The sequence below is a fragment of the Balaenoptera musculus genome, chromosome 4 (assembly GCF_009873245.2).
Source record: "Balaenoptera musculus isolate JJ_BM4_2016_0621 chromosome 4, mBalMus1.pri.v3, whole genome shotgun sequence".
Classification (NCBI taxonomy): Eukaryota; Metazoa; Chordata; class Mammalia; order Artiodactyla; family Balaenopteridae; genus Balaenoptera; species Balaenoptera musculus.
In genome coordinates, this window is record NC_045788.1 from 86,078,305 (window position 1) to 86,097,141 (window position 18,837).

The 18,837-nt window shown below is 36.8% G+C and overlaps 1 protein-coding gene across 1 annotated transcript in view; it reads left to right on the forward strand.

Annotated features, from left to right (window-relative positions):
- Positions 1-18,837, forward strand: part of SLC9C1 (solute carrier family 9 member C1) — a 102,140-nt gene that overhangs the window by 39,881 nt on the left and 43,422 nt on the right. Inside the window, exons 10-14 of the mRNA XM_036849684.1 lie at positions 5,921-6,002; positions 8,433-8,599; positions 10,357-10,482; positions 14,588-14,682; positions 17,989-18,108. Coding sequence (XP_036705579.1) covers positions 5,921-6,002; positions 8,433-8,599; positions 10,357-10,482; positions 14,588-14,682; positions 17,989-18,108 — 590 coding nt within the window. The remainder of the gene's footprint in view (positions 1-5,920; positions 6,003-8,432; positions 8,600-10,356; positions 10,483-14,587; positions 14,683-17,988; positions 18,109-18,837) is intronic.

Genomic DNA, 18,837 nt, shown 5'->3' on the forward strand with positions numbered 1-18,837 from the left:
AGAGTTAACACCTATCTTTCTCAAACTCTTCCAAAATATAGCAGAGAGAGGAGCACTCCCAAACTCATTCTACGAGGCTACCGTCACCCTGATACCAAAACCAGACAAAGATGTCACAAAGAAAGAAAACTACAGGCCAATATCACTGATGAACATAGATGCAAAAATCCTCAACAAAATACTAGCAAACAGAATCCAACAACACATTAAAAGGATCATACACCATAATCAAGTGGGGTTTATCCCAGGAATGCAAGGATTCTTCAATATATGCAAATCAATCAATGTGATACACCATATTAACAAATTGAAGGAGAAAAACCATATGATCATCTCAATAGATGCAGAAAAGCTTTTGGCAAAATTCAACGCCCATTTATGATAAAGACCCTCCAGAAACTAGGTTATAGAGGGAACTTACCTCAACATAATAAACGCCATATATGACAAACCCACAGCCAACATCGTTCTCAATGGTGAAAAATTGAAACCATTTCCACTAAGATCAGGAAAAAGACAAGGTTGTCCACTCTCACAACTATTATTCAACATAGTTTTGGAAGTTTTTGCCACAGCAATCAGAGATGAAAAAGAAATAAATGGAATCTAAATCGGAAAAGAAGAAGTAAAACTGTCACTGTTTACAGATGACATGATACTATACATAGAGAATCCCAAAGATGCTACCAGAAAACTGCTAGAGCTAATCAATGAATTTGGTAAAGTAGCAGGATACAAAATTAATACACAGAAATCTCTTACATTCCTATACACTACTGATGAAAAATCTGAAAGAGAAATTAAGGAAACACTCCCATTTACCATTGCAACAAAAAGAACAAAATACCTAGGAATAAACCTACCTAAGGAGACAAAAGACCTGTACTCAGAAAACTATAAGACACTGTTGAAAGTAATTAAAGATGATACAAACAAATGGAGAGATATACCATGTTCTTGGATTGGAGAATCAACATTGTGAAAATGAGTATACTACCCAAAGCAATCAACAGATTCAATGCAATCCTATCAAACTCCCAATGGCATTTTTCACAAAACTAGAACAAAAAATTTCACAATTTGTATAGAAACACAAAAGAACCCGAATAGCCAAAGCAATTTTGGGAAAGAAAAATGAAGCTGGAGATCTCAGGCTCCCTGACTTCAGACAATACTACAAAGCTACAGTAATCAAGACAGTATGGTACTGGCACAAAGACAGAAATATAGATCAATGGAACAGGATAGAAAGCCCAGAGATAAACCCACACACATATGGTCACCTTATCTTTGATAAAGGAGGCAAGAATATACAATGGAGAAAAGACAGCCTCTTCAATAAGTGGTGCTGGGAAAACTGGACAGCTACATGTAAAAGAATGAAATGAAAACACTCCCTAATACCATACACAAAAATAAACTCAAAATGGATTAAAGACCTCTTATAAGTCCAGACACTATAAAACTCTTAGAGGAAAACATAGGCAGAACACTCTATGACATAAATCACAGCAAGATCCTTTTGACCCACCTCCTAGAGAAATGGAAATAAAAACAAAAATAAATAAATGGCACCTAATGAAACTTAAAAGCTTTTGTACAGCAAAGCAAACCATAAACAAGACGAAAAGACAACCCTCAGAATGGGAGAAAATATTTACAAATGAAGCAACTGACAAAGGATTAATCTCCAAAATATACAAGCAGCTCATGCAGCTCAATATTAAAAAAACAAACAACCCAATCCAAAAATGGGCAGAAGACTTAAATAGACATTTCTTCAAGAAGATATACAGATTGCCAACAAACACATGAAAGGATGCTCAACATCACTTATCATTAGAAAAATGCAAATCAAAACTACAATGATGTATCACCTCACACCAGTCAGAATGGCCATCTTCAAAAAATCTACAAACAATAAATGCTGGAGAGGGTGTGGAGAAAATGGAACCCTCTTGCACTGTTGGTGGGAATGTAAATTGATACAACCACTATGGAGAACAGCATGGAGGTTTCTTAAAATACTGAAAATAGAACTACCATATGACCCAGCAATCCCACTACTGGGCATATACCCTGAGAAAACCGTAATTCAAAAAGAGTCATGTACCACAATGTTCATTGCAGCTCTACTTACAATAGCCAGGACATGGAAGCAACCTAAGTGTCCATCAACAGATGAATGGATAAAGAAGATGTGGCACATATATACAATGGAATATTACTCAGCTATAAAAAGAAACTAAATTGAGTTATTTGTAATGAGGTGGATGGAGTTAGAGTCTGTCATACAGAGTGAAGTAAGTCAGAAAGAGAAAAACAAATACCGTATGTTAACGTATATGTATGGAATGTAAAAAAAAAAAAAAAGTTCTGAAGAACCTAGGGGCAGGACAGGAATAAAGACGCAGACATAGAGAATGGACTTGAGGACACAGGGAGGGGGAAGTGTAAGCTGGGATGAAGTGAGAGAGTGGCATGGACATACAGACACTACCAAATGTAAAGTAGATAGCTAGTGAAAAGCAGCTGTGTAGCACAGGGAGATCAACTCAGTGCTTTGTGACCACCTAGACGTGTGGGGTAAGATGCAAGAGGGAGGGGATATGGGGATATATGTATACATATAGCTGATTCACTTTGTTATACAGCAGAAGCTAACACAACACAGTAAAGCAATTTTACTCTAATAAAGATGTTTAAAAAATAAAATAAATAAAATGTTAAACCTTAAAAAAGAGCAAGAGATGGAGACAGAGACAGGCAGAAAGAGATAGGGAAAAAATTACTGATATCCATATTGAAAAAGAGAACATGACTACAAATTATATAGTTATTAAAGGAGTAATAAATAGAAATTATGCATAACTTTTTGTCAGAATAATTCAATACCTTAGATGAAAATGGTTGAACTCCTCAAAAACACAACTTACCCAAACTGACACAAAAGAAAATAGAAAATCTGAATAGCCCTATATCTGTTAAAGAAATTGGGTATATAAATTAAAACTGTCTCACAAACTAGAAGCCCAGATGGCTTGACTGGCAAATTCTGCCAAACATTTAAGGAATAAATGATAGCAATTCTACATAAACTCTCTCATAAAATAGAAAATGATGAAACACTTTCTTATTTTATGTGGCCAGCCCACCCTGATACTAAACCCCAACAAAGATAATTACAAACAAACAAAACCATTAATTAAACATGATGCAAAAATTCTTAGAAAATATATAGCCAATTAATTTTAAATATATAAAAAGTATAGGACATTATGACCAAATAGACTTTATCCAAAAAATATGTCCAGAAATATTAGTTTAACATTCAAAAAACTATTTGTGAAATCTAAAAAAACTGAACTCATAGAAACAGAGAACATATTGGTGATGGCCAGAGGTGGTGAGAGGAGATGGAGGAAATGGATGAAGGCAGCCTGAAAGTACAGACTCCCATTTATAAGGTAAATAAATTGCCAAAGAAAGTAAAACCTCCATTTTTACCTCACACCATATGTAAAAGTGCTTAGAGATGCATCATAGACATAAATATAAAATCAAAAGCCCTAAAATTTCTGAAGAAAACATAAGAGAATACCTTTGCAACCTTAGAATAGACAAAGGGTTTTTAGAACAAAAAAACAATAGTAATTGGAGTTCTCAACATTAAAAATGTTTGCTCATCAAAGATAGCTTTACATAAATGGATAATGTAAGTCACAAACTGAGAGGAAATATCTGTAACACATATATCTGATAATGCACTTTTTTCTGTATTTTTCTATTGAAATATAGCTAATTTGCAATGTTGTGTTAGTTTCAGGTGTACAGAAAAGTGATATTCTTTTCCAGATTCTTTTCCATTATAGGTTATTACAAGATATTGAATATAGTTCCACGTGCTATACAGCAGGTCCTGTTATTTACCTATTTTATATATAGTAGTGTGTATATGTTAATCCCAAACTCCTAATTTATCTCCCCCCACCACTGCTAAACCCTTTGGTAACCATGGGTTTGCTTTCTATGTCTGTGAGTCTATTTCTGTTTTGTAAATAAGTTTATTTGTATCATTTTTTAGATTCCATACATAAGTGTATCCTATGATATTTGTCTTTCTCTGTCTGATTTACTTCACTTAGTATGATAATCTCTAGGCCCATCCAAGTTGCTGCAAATAGCATTACTTCACTCTTTCTCATGGCTGAGTAATATTCCATTGTATATATATATACCACATCTTCTTTATCCATTCATCTGTGGATGAACATTTAGATTGCTTCCATGTATTGTAAATAGTGCTGCAGTGAAGATTGCTGCACATGTATCTTTTCGAATTAGAGTTTTCTCCAGATATATGCCCAGGAATAGGATCATATGGTAACTCTATTTTCAGTTTTTTAAGGAACCTCCATACTGTTTTCCATAGTGGCTGTGTCAATTTACATTCCCACCAACAGTGTAGGTGGGCTCCTTTTTCTCCACACCCTCTCCAGTATTTGCTATTTGTAGACTTTTTAATGATGGCCCTTCTGACTGGTGTGAGGTGATACCTCATTGTAGTTTTAATTTGCATTTCTCTAATAATTAGCTATTGAGCTTCTTTTCATGTGCCTGTTGGCCATCTGTATGACAATGCACTTTTATCCAGAATATATTTTTCAAAATTTCTACAATTTTATAATAAAAGAAAAACAACCCAATTTTAAAAATAGGCAAAAGAGTTAAACAAATGTTTCAAAAAGAAAGATATATACCACTAAGCACATTAAAATGTTCAACATCATTACTCTAGGGAAATGCAAATTAAAACTACAATGAGAAACATAATATTCAATTTAAACGAAGGTTTTTGAACTGGCAAATCTCACCTATAGAAATAGAAATAGGAACAGTAGTTGCCTTGTGTCAGGTGGGGATTGATTGGAGCAGCACTGGAGAAATTTGGAGGGATATGAGAATATTCTACATCTTGATAGGACTGAGGGTTATATAGGTATATGCACTGTCAAAACTTATCAAATGATACATAAGTACATTTCAACGTGTGTAGATTATACCTTGGTTTTTCTAATTACCAGTGTTTGGGCTGCATCCTTGAAGAATTAAATCAGAATATTCAGTGGGAACATCCTGGGCACCAATATTTTAAAGTTTCTCTGGTGATCCTAGTATGCAACCTTGAAAGCCTCTGGTGTGGTTTCATGCTCTGTCTCTAACCTCCATTTGTAGCCAAAGAATAGAGGACTGGCTAAGAGTTTAAAATAAGTTCTGGAAGTTAGAATTCCATAAATCAATGGAAGTATGTAGTATCAAATTGAAAAGTATCGCTTCATCTGTCCATGGAGATTAACTTGGGATATAAGTGGAGAAAAAAAAACAGGTGGCACCAAAGGCATCAGTTGCTCCTCCCTGCTGGCAATGAAAGGATGCCAGAGAAGCAAAATATGAGGTGGAGCAAACATACCAAGGCCTCTGAGTTGTTCTCTTCCTAGGTGGAGAGAATTATTTCATACAGATGTGTTGATAATGTTGAGCAGAGAACTGTGTGGCTGTGTACATGGAGGTGTGTATGGTGAGTGAGAATTGGTGAAGCACAGGTATATTTCCAGGGCTCAAGAAGTGCAGTTATGGAGTTTAAGAACAAGTATTTTCTCCTAATGTCTCCATATGTACATAAATATTTATCAAACCATGTGTCCTGATTTTTGGTTTGGTTCCAGAAATGTGAATGAAGCACATGCAAGAAGATAGAGAATCCCCAGAGTACTGTCATCATGCCTGACATCCAAATTCCCCTCTGCCATGAGTATCTATTGACATAGTACATCCTAGCTTAGTTTACATTGGTAAATATAGAGTATATTATATGACATTGTGATGAAAACTTACTTTGTTTTTTTTTTTTCTATTCCAGATATTATTTCATGGAGTGTCAGTATCCTTAGTTAGCCTGATTGTCAATAGATTTATTTTGCCAATGGCAGTTACTAAACTCGGTAAGCCCTGCAAACTCATATTCTGAGTGAAGAGAAAAATATTCCAAACATGCTAAAGAATTGTTAATAATGAAGAAAGAAGCCATATAAATACAAATCAATGGTGTCTAATTGAAGAGGAAATTGGATCTCTATGTAAAGTCATATGAATTGTTTAGGCCAATAAGCAATAATCTTGTACCCCAGTGTTCATGGCAGCACTATTTACAACAGCCAGGACATGGAAACAACCTAAATGTCCAATGATAGATGAATAGATAAAGAAGATGTGGTACATATATATAATGGAATATTACTCAGCCATAAAAAAGGAATGAAATTGGGTCATTTGTAGAGATGTGGATGGATGTAGAGTCTGTCATACGGAGTGAAGTAAGCCAGAAAGAGAAAAACAAATATCATATATTATTAACGCATATATGTGAAATCTAGAAAAATGGTACAGATGAACCTGTTTATAGGGCAGGAATAGAGACATAGACATAGAGAATGGACATGTGGACACAGAGGGGGAAGAGGAGGGTGCAACGAATTGGGAGATTAGGTTTGACATAAATACACTACCATGTGTAAAATAGATAGCTAGTGGGAACGTGCTGTATAGCACAGGGAGCTCAGCTCGGTGCTCTGTGATGACCTAGATGGGTGGGATGGGGGGCGGGGTGGGAGGGAGGTCCAAGAGGGAGGGGATATAGGTATACATATAGCTGATTCACTTCATTGTACAGCAGAAACTAACATAACATTGTAAAGCAATTTTACTCCAATTAAAAAAAAAGATTACTTATTTACATTAGTCCAGTTTAAGTAAAATTATACAATAAGTTTATTCAGTTATTTGACAAACTTTTTATTAAGAGCCTCTTATATGCCAGTCACTATTCTAACTGATAGTGATGCATTATGAAGACAAAAAAGATTTCTGAGTTGATGGAGCTTATGTTGGAGAGAGGAGAAACAGGCAGTAAACAAGTCAAATAAGGTAATATCAGAGAGTCATTTTTGTATAAAAATAAACAAACCACATATAAATAAAATAGAAAACACAACAGGTAATAGATTCCTGAGGAAATTAGAAAATGAGTGTGTTCAAGGCAAGAAGGTAAGGTGCTGGGACCTTCGAGAACAATGCCAATAGAGGAGGAAGTCCAGATGGGAGAGGTAGGGAAAGAGTTAGATAATGAAGGACCTTGAATTTTAAGATTTTATTCTAAGGGATAAATGGATTTCTTGGTTGGTTTTAAGCAAGTAAGTGTAATTTTATGAATACGGTCCTTAAAAAGACAACTCTGGTTCTGTGGATAGCTGATTGGGAGCTATGAAGAGAGTAGAAACAGAAATATCAGTTTTAGGAGGCAACTGCATTATGCAATATGACTGTTTCAATCCCCTACTTTTCAACAATTGATAAATTGAAATCTAAAGAGTCAAAAGTTCTTGACTAAGGTCACACAGCTTGATAATGGCAGTTAAAGAACTAAAATCAAATTGCTCTAATGCTTTTAATCCATTGTATTCTTAACTGCTTTATCACCCTTTCTTGTTACACGCAGAGATTTCATTCATATGGCATTTTGTAACCAATCTTAAATTTCATCTTTATGGATAATATTGCACCTTCATCCTCATATTTGCAACAAAATCTTTTCTTCCATTTACTTTTTTCTCTGTTTTTATTTTCTGAGCCTTAACATAGTAAAATGGGAAAAACAGATTAAAGAGGTAAAATTTTGCAGTGTATCAGATGTTCTACTTAGTAGCTAAATAAACCTAAAATTTTTATTGTGGAGCATCTGTTCACTTGCACTGAGAGCAGTGAACATTTGCTCATGGAACATTATTACTTTCCAAAGAAACTTCTATGGCTCAGAAAAAGGGAATTTGTGTCTGGTAGTAAGATTCCTTCAAACCTTATTGAGGTCTGGAGATATATATACGTACACACACACACACACACACACACACACACACACACAGTTGATCCTTGATCAACATGGATTTGAACTACGTCAATCCACTTATAAGTGGATGTGAATTTTTTTTTAATTAAAAAAAATGTTTTAATATGTACTTCAGTATAACACGAACCTGCTTATTGAATCTGAGGATGCAGGACCGTGGATATGAAGGGCCAACTGTAAAGTTATATGCGTGGAGGGTTGGCACCCCTGACTCCTATGTTGTTCAAGGGTCAAATGTATATATCTGGAGATAAATAAATATATATCATAAATACTTATATGTATGACCTTATGTATAGGTGGGAAATATGTGTATATATCTACACATACACTGTGTACATATATGTATATGTATATCTATACCTCCTGCATATATCTCCTACACATCTATATGTATATATGTATATTCTATATATATCATCAAAATGATGATGTCTACTATTTATAAAATGTGTTCTTTGTATCAAAGGTCTTCGTGATGTCACATCAACAAAGTATAAATCACTGTATTATACGTTTCAACACTTTCAAGAACTAACCATATCTGCAGCCTCTGCACTCAAATTTGACAAAGATCTTGCTAACGCAGATTGGAACATGGTTGAGAAAGCAATTATACTGCAAAACCCATATGAAGTAAGCAAGTAATATCTTTTGTTTACTCCTTCAAAGTGGATATGATTGCCCTTAAATAAGTATAAATGTTATAAATATTAATTCACAATTCTTAGGGAATTTTGTGACCACTGTGGGGCAAAGTAGAAATGACAACCCCTTTGAGTATAGCAAGTATGTATTGTAAATTCAAAAGAAGGACTAGTGTATTGGAGCTGCCTTTAAAAGACAGCATAAAAAGAAGAGAGTGAGCCTTAGAAAATGGCTAGTTTTTTTACTAGACCGAGGATGGACAGCATTTATTCAGTGTTTATTTAGGCTATTATATAGCCAAGTACTTGCTAGGCCCTGGTTTATGATTAATATTACTTTGTAATATAAAATAGAATTCAAAGCCAGTGTCATACGATTAGATGTGGTGAAATGTCACCTCCTGCTTCTGAGATATGCTTTAGAATCTCCATGGTCAGACTTCTAATTCATATATGAGTTCATAATTCATCAGCAGTCATGAATGCCACAAGGAGAAATAATAAAAGTTGTCCTGGTATCTGCTCAATGCTTCTTCTGGGTTGCCATCTCCTATATTATGTCCAATTTTCATTGCAATGCTTTTCTGCATCACACAATATGAGGGGCCAACTTCTATGACTGTAGACATAGATAATTGGTTGCTATGAAATAGGATTTCTAAAGCTCCATTTTAAATCCTCTAACAGGTGCTTGAAGCTCCAGATGGGGGCCCAGAATCAAGCCTTGTGTCTGCAGGAATATTGCCAGGATTTCTGGATAAGAAAAGTACCAAGTCAAATCTAAGGATTTTTTATAGTAGCTCCCAATATCTGATTGTGGCCTTTTGTTAATCTGCCTGCATCAGAATCACCTGGAAAGCTTATTAAAAAATACAGATTGATTTCCCAGCCTCTACCCAGGAGATTCTGATGCAGATGGTCTGAGAAGGGTCCCAGGAATATATATCTTTAATCCATTTACCCAGCTAATTCTAATGCAAAGTCAGGGTTGAGGTCACCACTCTGGTATTTGATCTGTTTTAGAAGGCAGATAATTAAACAACTACATTCTCCTGTTTATGATGCTGACATGAGGGATATTCTAGTGTTATAGATAGAACATTGGTTTTAGACTCAGAAAATCTGGGTTCATATCCTAGTTTTATCACTTAATAAATGCTTTGTGATCTTTTTATAAACCTTTTATTTTATCTAAGCTTCAACTTTTTTCATCTATAAAATGGAGTTATCCATATACCCATCTCCTAACAGCCATGTTCACTTTTTATTCTACCTTAAGTGATTAGTTTAAAGCAGTGGTTGTCACACTTTAGGTGTAGCAGAATCATGGAATGGTCCCATTGCTGTCCCATCTCCCCACAGTCTCTGATTCAGCAGGTCTATGGTGGTGTTTGAGAATGTGCATTTCTAACAATACCCAGGTGATGTTACTGGTGCTGGGGAAACATACGTTCAGAACCAGTGGTTTAAAGTGTGAACAGAAATGTAGTAGCTTTTATAAACTTTTACCAATGCCATGCAAAGGTAAAAATATGTTATAACTCCTTCCCCAAAAAACTGGCAATTATTTTACCTTCTAGATGACTGTGCAAATGATGAGAAAACTCATCTGAACATTTTTCTGTATCTAGCAAAATTTCTATATTTTTTTAAACCAAAATGGTATGTGAATTGCTTGAGGTTTATGCTAAACAATATGTTAATGTTCATGTATTATTTTTTGGTTTTGATTTGTGTTTTATTTAGTTGGGCCAAGAAGAAACAACAGAACATCAAAAAGTGAAATGTCTACACTGTAACAAGGAAATAGATGAGACCCTTAACATTGAAGCAATGGAACTGGCCAAGAGACGTCTCTTGTCAGCACAAATAGTTAGTATTTTATTATACGCTTTTTAAATTATTGTCCTATCACTTATATCATTTGCAAATATTTTTTTCCCATTCAGTAGGTTGTCTTTTCGTTTTGTCAATGGTCTCCTTTGCTAAGTTTAATTAGGTCCCATTTGTTCATTTTTGCTTTCGTTTCCTTTGCCTTAGGAGACAGATCCCAAAAAATATTGCTACGATTTATGTCAAAGAGTGTTCTGCCTATGTTTTCTTCTAGGAGTTTTGTGGTTTCCAGTCTTACATTTAGGTCTTTAATTTTGAATTTATTTTGGTATATGATGTGAGAAAATGTTGTAATCTCATTCTCCTACATGTAGCTGTCCAGCTTTCCCAGCATCTCTTACTAAAGAGGCTGTCTTTTTCCATTGTAAATTCTTGCCTCCTTTGTCATAGATTAATTGACCATAGGTGCATGGGTTTATTTCTGGGCTCTCTATCCTGTTCCATTGATCTACGTGTCTGTTTTTGTGCCAGTACTATACTAAAAAAATTAAAATTAAAAAAATTAAATTATTGGCTAAAATTATACTGAAAAGTTTCTCCCTTGCTTAAGACATCTTGGTTATGCTCACCTGCACAGCTTAATAGGTTGTTTACAAAGGCAAAGGGAAGTTTGGCATTGTCTTAGGAATCTGCTTGACTGCAAAAAGAAAAAAGAAAAGGACAAAAAGAAAAAGAAATCCACTCAAATTAGCTTAAGTAGAAGGTGTTTTATTTTGAGGAACTTGGAATTTCACAGATCCCAATGGCAGAAATTACAGCTGAGCTCTACCACCAGATGCGTTATGCAGTCAGTTCCATGACACTGCCTATCTCTGGACCAAACCAGTTTTTCCCGAAAGAATACCACCAAGTCCACTAGCAACTGCAGGTATAGGTTAGTATGTTTTCATATCAAATCTTGGGTAAAAATTAAAGAAATTCTGTAGCACAGCAGCATATAGGACTCTGTGAGGAAATGCTAATAGCCTAGTTACCATTTTCTATCCAGGTCAGAATCTTGACCAGTTGCCATGACTCATCCTCTCAAAATGTTCATGTTGGGCCTTCCTCACTGCCTGTGGAACTGTCATGCATTTCTCAGCTGTTCCATGCATATAGGATTCTGCTTGCTCAGTCTAACTTGGGAAATGGAAGATCTTTAGGGTATGATTATTCCCTCCTCAGCAGTAGTCCTGGCAGACAAGCTGAGTCTCAAAGACAGCTTTCCAAGGACCTAAATAACTTCTTTAAGCAATTGAGGCAGTGCCATGAAGGGTGAACTTATGCCCATATCATGCTTTGTTCCACCAGCAGATTTTATGAGAGCATGTCTTTGAGTCACTTCCAGATTTTTAATTTATTTCAGGAAAATATAGTATTCAGGAACCCTTAAAATCAATGCAGGAGACTCCATTTTGAGTCTTGCTTTTATTATTAATATGATATGTGACTCAGAACATATTCTTTTAAGTTGTTATTCTCCCCATCTGTAAAAGAGGAAATTATGCTACCTGAATGACCTCTTAGATTCCTTCCACTCATGATAGCTTATGTTTTCTGCAATATATACTTCCTGTACCTTTTTGATTTATTGCCTTAAATGTTTTTTTTTTTCTACTATTATACCTTCGTTGATTTTGTGCTGTGTATTAGGTCTTAATCCAGAAATCCTATTTTTCAAAGTATATTGGATCTCTCTGTTCTATTCTCCAGATCTTCATCTCACCTCGTACATTTTTAGTCTTTCTTTGTTCTAGACATATTTTCACGTGTATCTTAGCTTGTTGATTTGATTTCTGCAATCTCAATGCTAATGTTCACTGTTCCCAACAGTATTAATTGGTTATTGCAGTTTTCAAAGCTCTGAGAGTTTTTATTTAAATCTCAGCCAGCTCTTGTTAACGGGAGCAATATCTCCTCCCCTACTGTATGTTAGAAGAGGGGGACTTCCCTAATGGTCCAGTGGTTAAGACTCCACGCTCCCAATGCAGGGGGCCCAGGTTTGATCCCTGGTCAGGGAACTAGATCCCGCATGCATGCCGCAACTAAAGATCCCTCATGCCACAAGGAAGAACCCACACGTGGCAACGATGATTCTGCGTGAGGCAACTAAGACCCAGAGAAGACAAATAAATTAATTAACTAATTAAAAAAAGAAAGAAGAGGAAACACAGTATGGTAAGACAGTGGCACAGGAGAGCAGCACAACATAATGGGGGAAAAGAGAGGCAGGCTTTAAATTCAGAAAGAACTGAGTTTCCAATGTGATCTTGAGAAAACTGCTGAACTCCCTGAGGAGCCTCATCTTTCTCATCTATGCAGATTCGTATACCTTCCTCATAAAGCTGTTGCAAGAATTAAATAATTTTCTGTAAAACATGAATTATTATGTTAATTCAATAGTATATTGAGAGCTCAGAGATGGCAGTTATTGTTAGGAATCAACCATTCTCTAAATTCTTCTTACATTTTGGTGTGAAGGATCATTTAAGAGTTAACATTTTTCTAGTATCTAACTGCTTTGTCATTTGTGTCACTAAGCTTTCATGAGCTCCATATGACTTTCAGCTTTCTTATTTTCCCCACAAACTACAGTGTTTAGCTTTGAGGATACTGAAAATATTTTAATTTTACATTATTTTGCAAGTATTTTAATGAAGTTTAAGGAGAAAATGATACTCTATTGAATTCCTTTCATTACTGACAAATAACCTTTTGACCTTTCATCCTTAAATTTAGTTCTGTCCCTTTCTAGGATCCCCCAAGAGCAAAACCATGTTTCAATGTCCATAAATAATTGTGCATAGGGACTTCCCTGGTGGCGCAGTGGTTAAGAATCCACCTGCCAATGCAAGGGACATGGGTTCGAGCCCTGGTCCAGGAAGATCCCACATGCCGCGGAGCAACTAAGCCCGTGTGCCGCAACTACTGAGCCTGTGCTCTAAGGCCCGTGAGCCACAAGTACTGAGTCTATGTGCCACAGCTACTGAAGCCCGTGTGGCTAGATCCCGTGCTCCGCAACAAGAGAAGCCACCGCAATGAGAAGCCCGTGCACCGCAACAAAGAGTAGCCCCAGCTCGCCACAACTAGGGAAAGCCTGCGCACAGCAATGAAGAACCAATGCAGCCAAAAATAATAATAATAAATAAATTTTTAAAAAAATAAAAATAATTGTGCAGACAGAATGTCTTCTATGGAACCAGAAATCTTCAGTCATATCACACATCCCAATTTAGGAAGTTGATTCTCAGCAATGTTCAGCACACTGAAGCCAAGTTGGGCTCTCAGTATATGGACTGAATGAATGAATGTCTGTGTTCTGCACCACAGGAGCAGTTCATTTCATGCTGGGAATAGATTGGAGACAAGAGAGTTCTGTTGTCAAAATATTTGGGGAAGTGGAATTAAATAAAGATATAAATCAGAATCCCTTACTGTAGAATTTATCAGAGTCTTTAATATTCTAATATAAACTTTTATATTTATATAAACTTTTAAGATGGGGATAGTTTGCAACAGTTCCCACACTTATTTGGCCACAGAACTCCACTTATTTTTGAAAACCTAATTAACATCTAGAGGAACCTAGTTTCCTGCATAACCATTTTTTTTTAAATTATTTATTTATTTATTTTTGGCTGTGTTGGGTCTTCGTTTCTGTGTGAGGGCTTTCTCTAGTTGCGGCAAGCGGGGCCCACTCTTCATCGCGGTGCGCGGGCCTCTCACTATCGCGGCCTCTCTTGTTGCGGAGCACAGGCTCCAGACGCGCAGGCTCAGTAGTTGTGGCTCACGGGCCTAGTTGCTCCGCGGCATATGGGATCTTCCCAGACCAGGGCTCGAACCCGTGTCCCCTGCATTAGCAGGCAGATTCTCAACCACTGTGCCACCAGGGAAGCCCTGCATTTTCATTCCACCCAAAACTCAGACCTACCTTCTGCACTAGCCTCATGGTCTGGACTCCATAGAAAGATTTTTTTTTATATAAAGATACTAGATTATTTGGGGATTTTGACTTCTTTCTCACAGATTATTCTTCCATAAAGAAAATAATATATTGTCCCTGTTACCCATATTATGGAATGATTTGATTCAACATTTCTTTTAGGCAAGCTACCAGAGACAATACAGGAATGAGACTCTGTCCCAGAGCGCAGTCCAGGTGCTGGTAGGTGCAGCAGGAAGCTTTGGTGAGAAAGGAGAGTAAGTATATTTTCAGGGGAAAGCTTCCATCCTAAGCCACTGCATTTAGGAAATTGTGCAAATGAGTTTCTCGCTTTTGTCCAGTAACTTGAGATCATCCAGTATTATGTGTGCAAGCCACGGCCTGCTCTCCAGCTCACAGCCAGGCCAAATCACCTGCTTCCAGTTTCCCAAACTTGCTCCACTCATTCACACCTCTGTGCATTTGAACCAGCTGCTGCTTCTGACTGAGATGCTCTTCCCTTTCTCCTTTTGCCCACCCTTGCAAAGCTAAGCTGTGGTAAACCACACCTCCTTCTAGGCTACTCAGATACCTCACTGAGGTCAAAGACTTCCTTAGTCCTTCCAGGCACGTCTTCCCAATGCACATCCTCTCCTGATATACTCGTAATGATTTCTTTAGATGCAAGCCTCCAGAGTCAGCAATGAGTTCCTCAAAGTCAGCATGCTAGGGAGTACCCTCAGATCATCCCCTGTGGAGTGGAAGGATGAAGGATGTCTGACTGGGCAGAGGGACGAGTTAAACTGCAGTGCAGGTGCGACAGCGACCACCCAAAACCCAGACATACCTTCTTGTTCTAGATCTCACTTCTGGTACCACGGACACCAAAATTTCCTGCTCAAGTGGTCCTAAGCTTATTTCTAGGATTGCTTGGGCCTTTTCCCTTATGTCATGATCTTACAAGCAAACTGGGCCCTTGGTGTGCACCCCTCAAAACCTAAGACATGTGCCGGCCTGGTGTCCACTCACATGCACCGGCTTGAGGTACAGTGAGAGATAAAGCTGTGTGTGGGGAGAGAAGCAGCCTGACACTGGAGCATGCTCTCACTGCAGTGTGAGTACAGATTTTCAAAGAGTCTAAGAGTTTTAATTTCAAGCCTAGCCATGCAAATCATTATGACATTATCTTTCCATATATGGTACAAGTCCTCCACCTGCCCTCTGGCTCTAGGGCCCTCAGATGCTTAGGGGACCTGAGCGGTGTTAGTGAAGTAGAGGGAGAAGCCTGGGCAGATGTGATCAATTTAAAACAATATGATTCATACTTTAAAGACAGATGCACTATGTACAGCGGAAGTTTTTAAATGAAGGAACAAATGACATGCTGAAAAGTAGTATCACTGCATTGTCCAGGAGAGGTTAACATATGTAGAATACATGTAAAACAGTACCTATATAGAGCAATTCAGCCCACCTCCTTGATTTTTCCTCTAAAAACCCACGAAGGCAGAAGCAACGTATGCCTCTGAGGACCCAGAGTAAATGGGTTTAAGGTTTGAAAGGACTCAGAGTGCGCAACAAAGGCAAATTTTGAAACATTTATTACATTTTCATTCATACATGCAAGAGATAAATATTGAATACTAATGTGTGCAAAACTATATGCCAGCACTGGGGAATATCAAGATCAGTGAAATGGTGTTCAGATCAGAGGAGAACTTTCTCTTAACTACACTTGTGCTCAGTGCTTGCTGCTTTGCTGTGTTGCCTTGGAGTTGATTTCACCATCGGCTGATCATTCCTATCCATAGCCCCACCTGTCGGGGTACCCTGCAGCAAAAAACAAGTCTAAAGATAACAACAGTAGGGGGTTAAATAGAGGTACCAGGACCTGTGCTAAGTGCCTGCGTAATTGCCTAAGAAGCAATACTTTGAATAGAGCTTATATTTATTGTTTTGTGTCAGACACAGTTTTAAACATATTACATGTATTACCCATTCAATGTCATAAAAATCCTATAAGTGCTATTATTATCTTTATTTTGCAGGTGGGGAAAGTGGGGCACAGAGAGATTAAATAATTTACCCAGGGTTATTTAACTAATGAATTATAGAGCATGGATTCAAAGCTATCCTACCTCACTATCCAGTTAGAGAGATCATACTCTTTTCCTAAATCAGGTCTAAACAGTGAACATGTTGATATAAAATAGGAACTCAAGAGCCTGAAAAACACAATAATTTGGCCTGTAAGATATCACACACATTGATATCACAGAATTTTAGGATTCATAGGAACTTGTGAAATGATCAAGTCTTAGCTTAGACATTAATTCCTTCAGGAAGGTTTCCTGATTCCCCAAGACTATATTCAACACCCCCCTTTGTGGGTCCAGAGTGTCCTCTTATTGTCTCTGCAGAATACTTAAGTACACTTAACTGCAAGTGTTGTTTGCATGTTTTACTCCACTAGTCTTCTGGATTCTTGAGGGCAGAGACCAATATTTATGGTTTACCCCATGCATTTATCAAGCATAAAAGGTGCTCGATCAAATATTTTAAAAATCAGAAATGAATCAAGTCATATATACATTCATGATTTTCCACGTAATTACCACATTATTATATTGAATCACAGAGAATGGAATAACTTCCTTCTTTTTAATTATATCAGTATCCCTGTAACAGAGAAATTGCCCAAATTTTAGGGTGAGAACATCATAATCCATAGGAAGAACAAGGTCCACCTATGAACTTGTCACCAATGCCCTTCCATTAAGCTGCATTTTAAGGTAGGGCCTCAGATCCAGAGATGGAGCCCCATCCTCCTTCTGATGAAGACAATGTAAGTATCTGGTCAGCAGCAGGTAAGTTCCTCATAAAACCAAGGGAATTTGCTGAGCGAGACCAAATGATAGCACATAGATCTGAACTGTCTCAACAAAAAACCCAGAAGAAACCTACAGGCAACTTGGGGCAAATGTCTTTTGGGGGTTTATGAGCACTAACTTCTCCAAGTAACCATTTTTACTCTTTCACTTCACCACTTGTATTTTCCCCATAAACTCCCTGATTACTTGCCCAGAAAGTGCAAGAAAAGAGATGGGCGAATGTGTGAGTTGGGCTGGATGCCTCATATATGCTGTCTCATTTAAGTTTCCCAGGCTGACGTAAGTACTTTTACTTCCATTCTGAGAGCAAACAGGTTAATGAGGTAATTTGTTCACTGCCACCCAGATAATGGAGGATCAAACACAAAAATCCACATATATTTGAATCCCAAATATTTGAATCATGGTATGCTTTCTCTCCCTGAAACTTGGCTTCTCTATTTTGAACCATTTATCTCCATTTTTTTTTTTTACTCTCTGTTTAATGATGAGCCCCACAATCTAACTTCATAATTATATATTCACCTTTATCTACATCTTCATGACTTGGACCTATGCCCATGAAAGTGTCTCATTTCCTGTCGTCACTGGACAAAATAGTTTTCCTGACTCCTGACAATACTGCATTAAACTTATCTCAAAACTTTTAAAATATGTTTAAAGGTTCTTCTTCTTTTTTTTTTTTTTTTTTAGATATATGAGTGCTGAGACAATAAAGAATTATTCTGAAAGCAAAAAAATTCTTGTCTTTACTAGAAAAGTATTGCTCAATTGGGTGTATAATACGAAAAAGGAAAAAGGGATCCCATCAAGGTAAGTGCTTTTAAACCTTACTAGAAATGCTATTATAATCATTTGAAATTTCCTTTTATTTATTTTTAAAATTTATATCCTGACTACTTTGTAAAATATTTTGAGTTGGTTTACAACTAAATTACTTATATACATACAAAAAGTTACTTAAAGAAAAAAAGATATAGTGTAATAACTTTTATTATAGAGGTAAATTTCATACAAGATTATACATTAACCATTTTTAAGTGTACCATTCAGGGTTATTTAGTATATTCACGTTGGGCAACCATCTCCTCTGTCAAATTCCACAGCATTTTCATTGCCCCAAATGTAAATCCAGTACCCATTAAGCAGTCACTCCCCATTCTCTCTTCCCCCCAGCTCCTGGATAGCACTAGTCTGCTTTCTGTCTCTATGAATTTACCTATTCCAAATGTATTATATAGATAGAATCATACAACATATAGCCTTCTGTTTCTGGATTCTTTTTTTTTTTAACATCTTTATTGGAGTATAATTGCTTTACAATGGTGTGTTAGTTTCTGCTTTATAAAGAAGTGAATCAGCTATACATATATATATATCCCCATATCTCTTCCCTCTTGCGTCTCCCTCCCTTCCACCCTCCCTATCCCACCCTGGAAGCAACCTAAGTGTCCATCGACAGATGAATGGATAAAGAAGATGTGGCACATATATACAATGGAATATTACTCAGCCATAAAAGGAAACGAAATTGAGTTATTT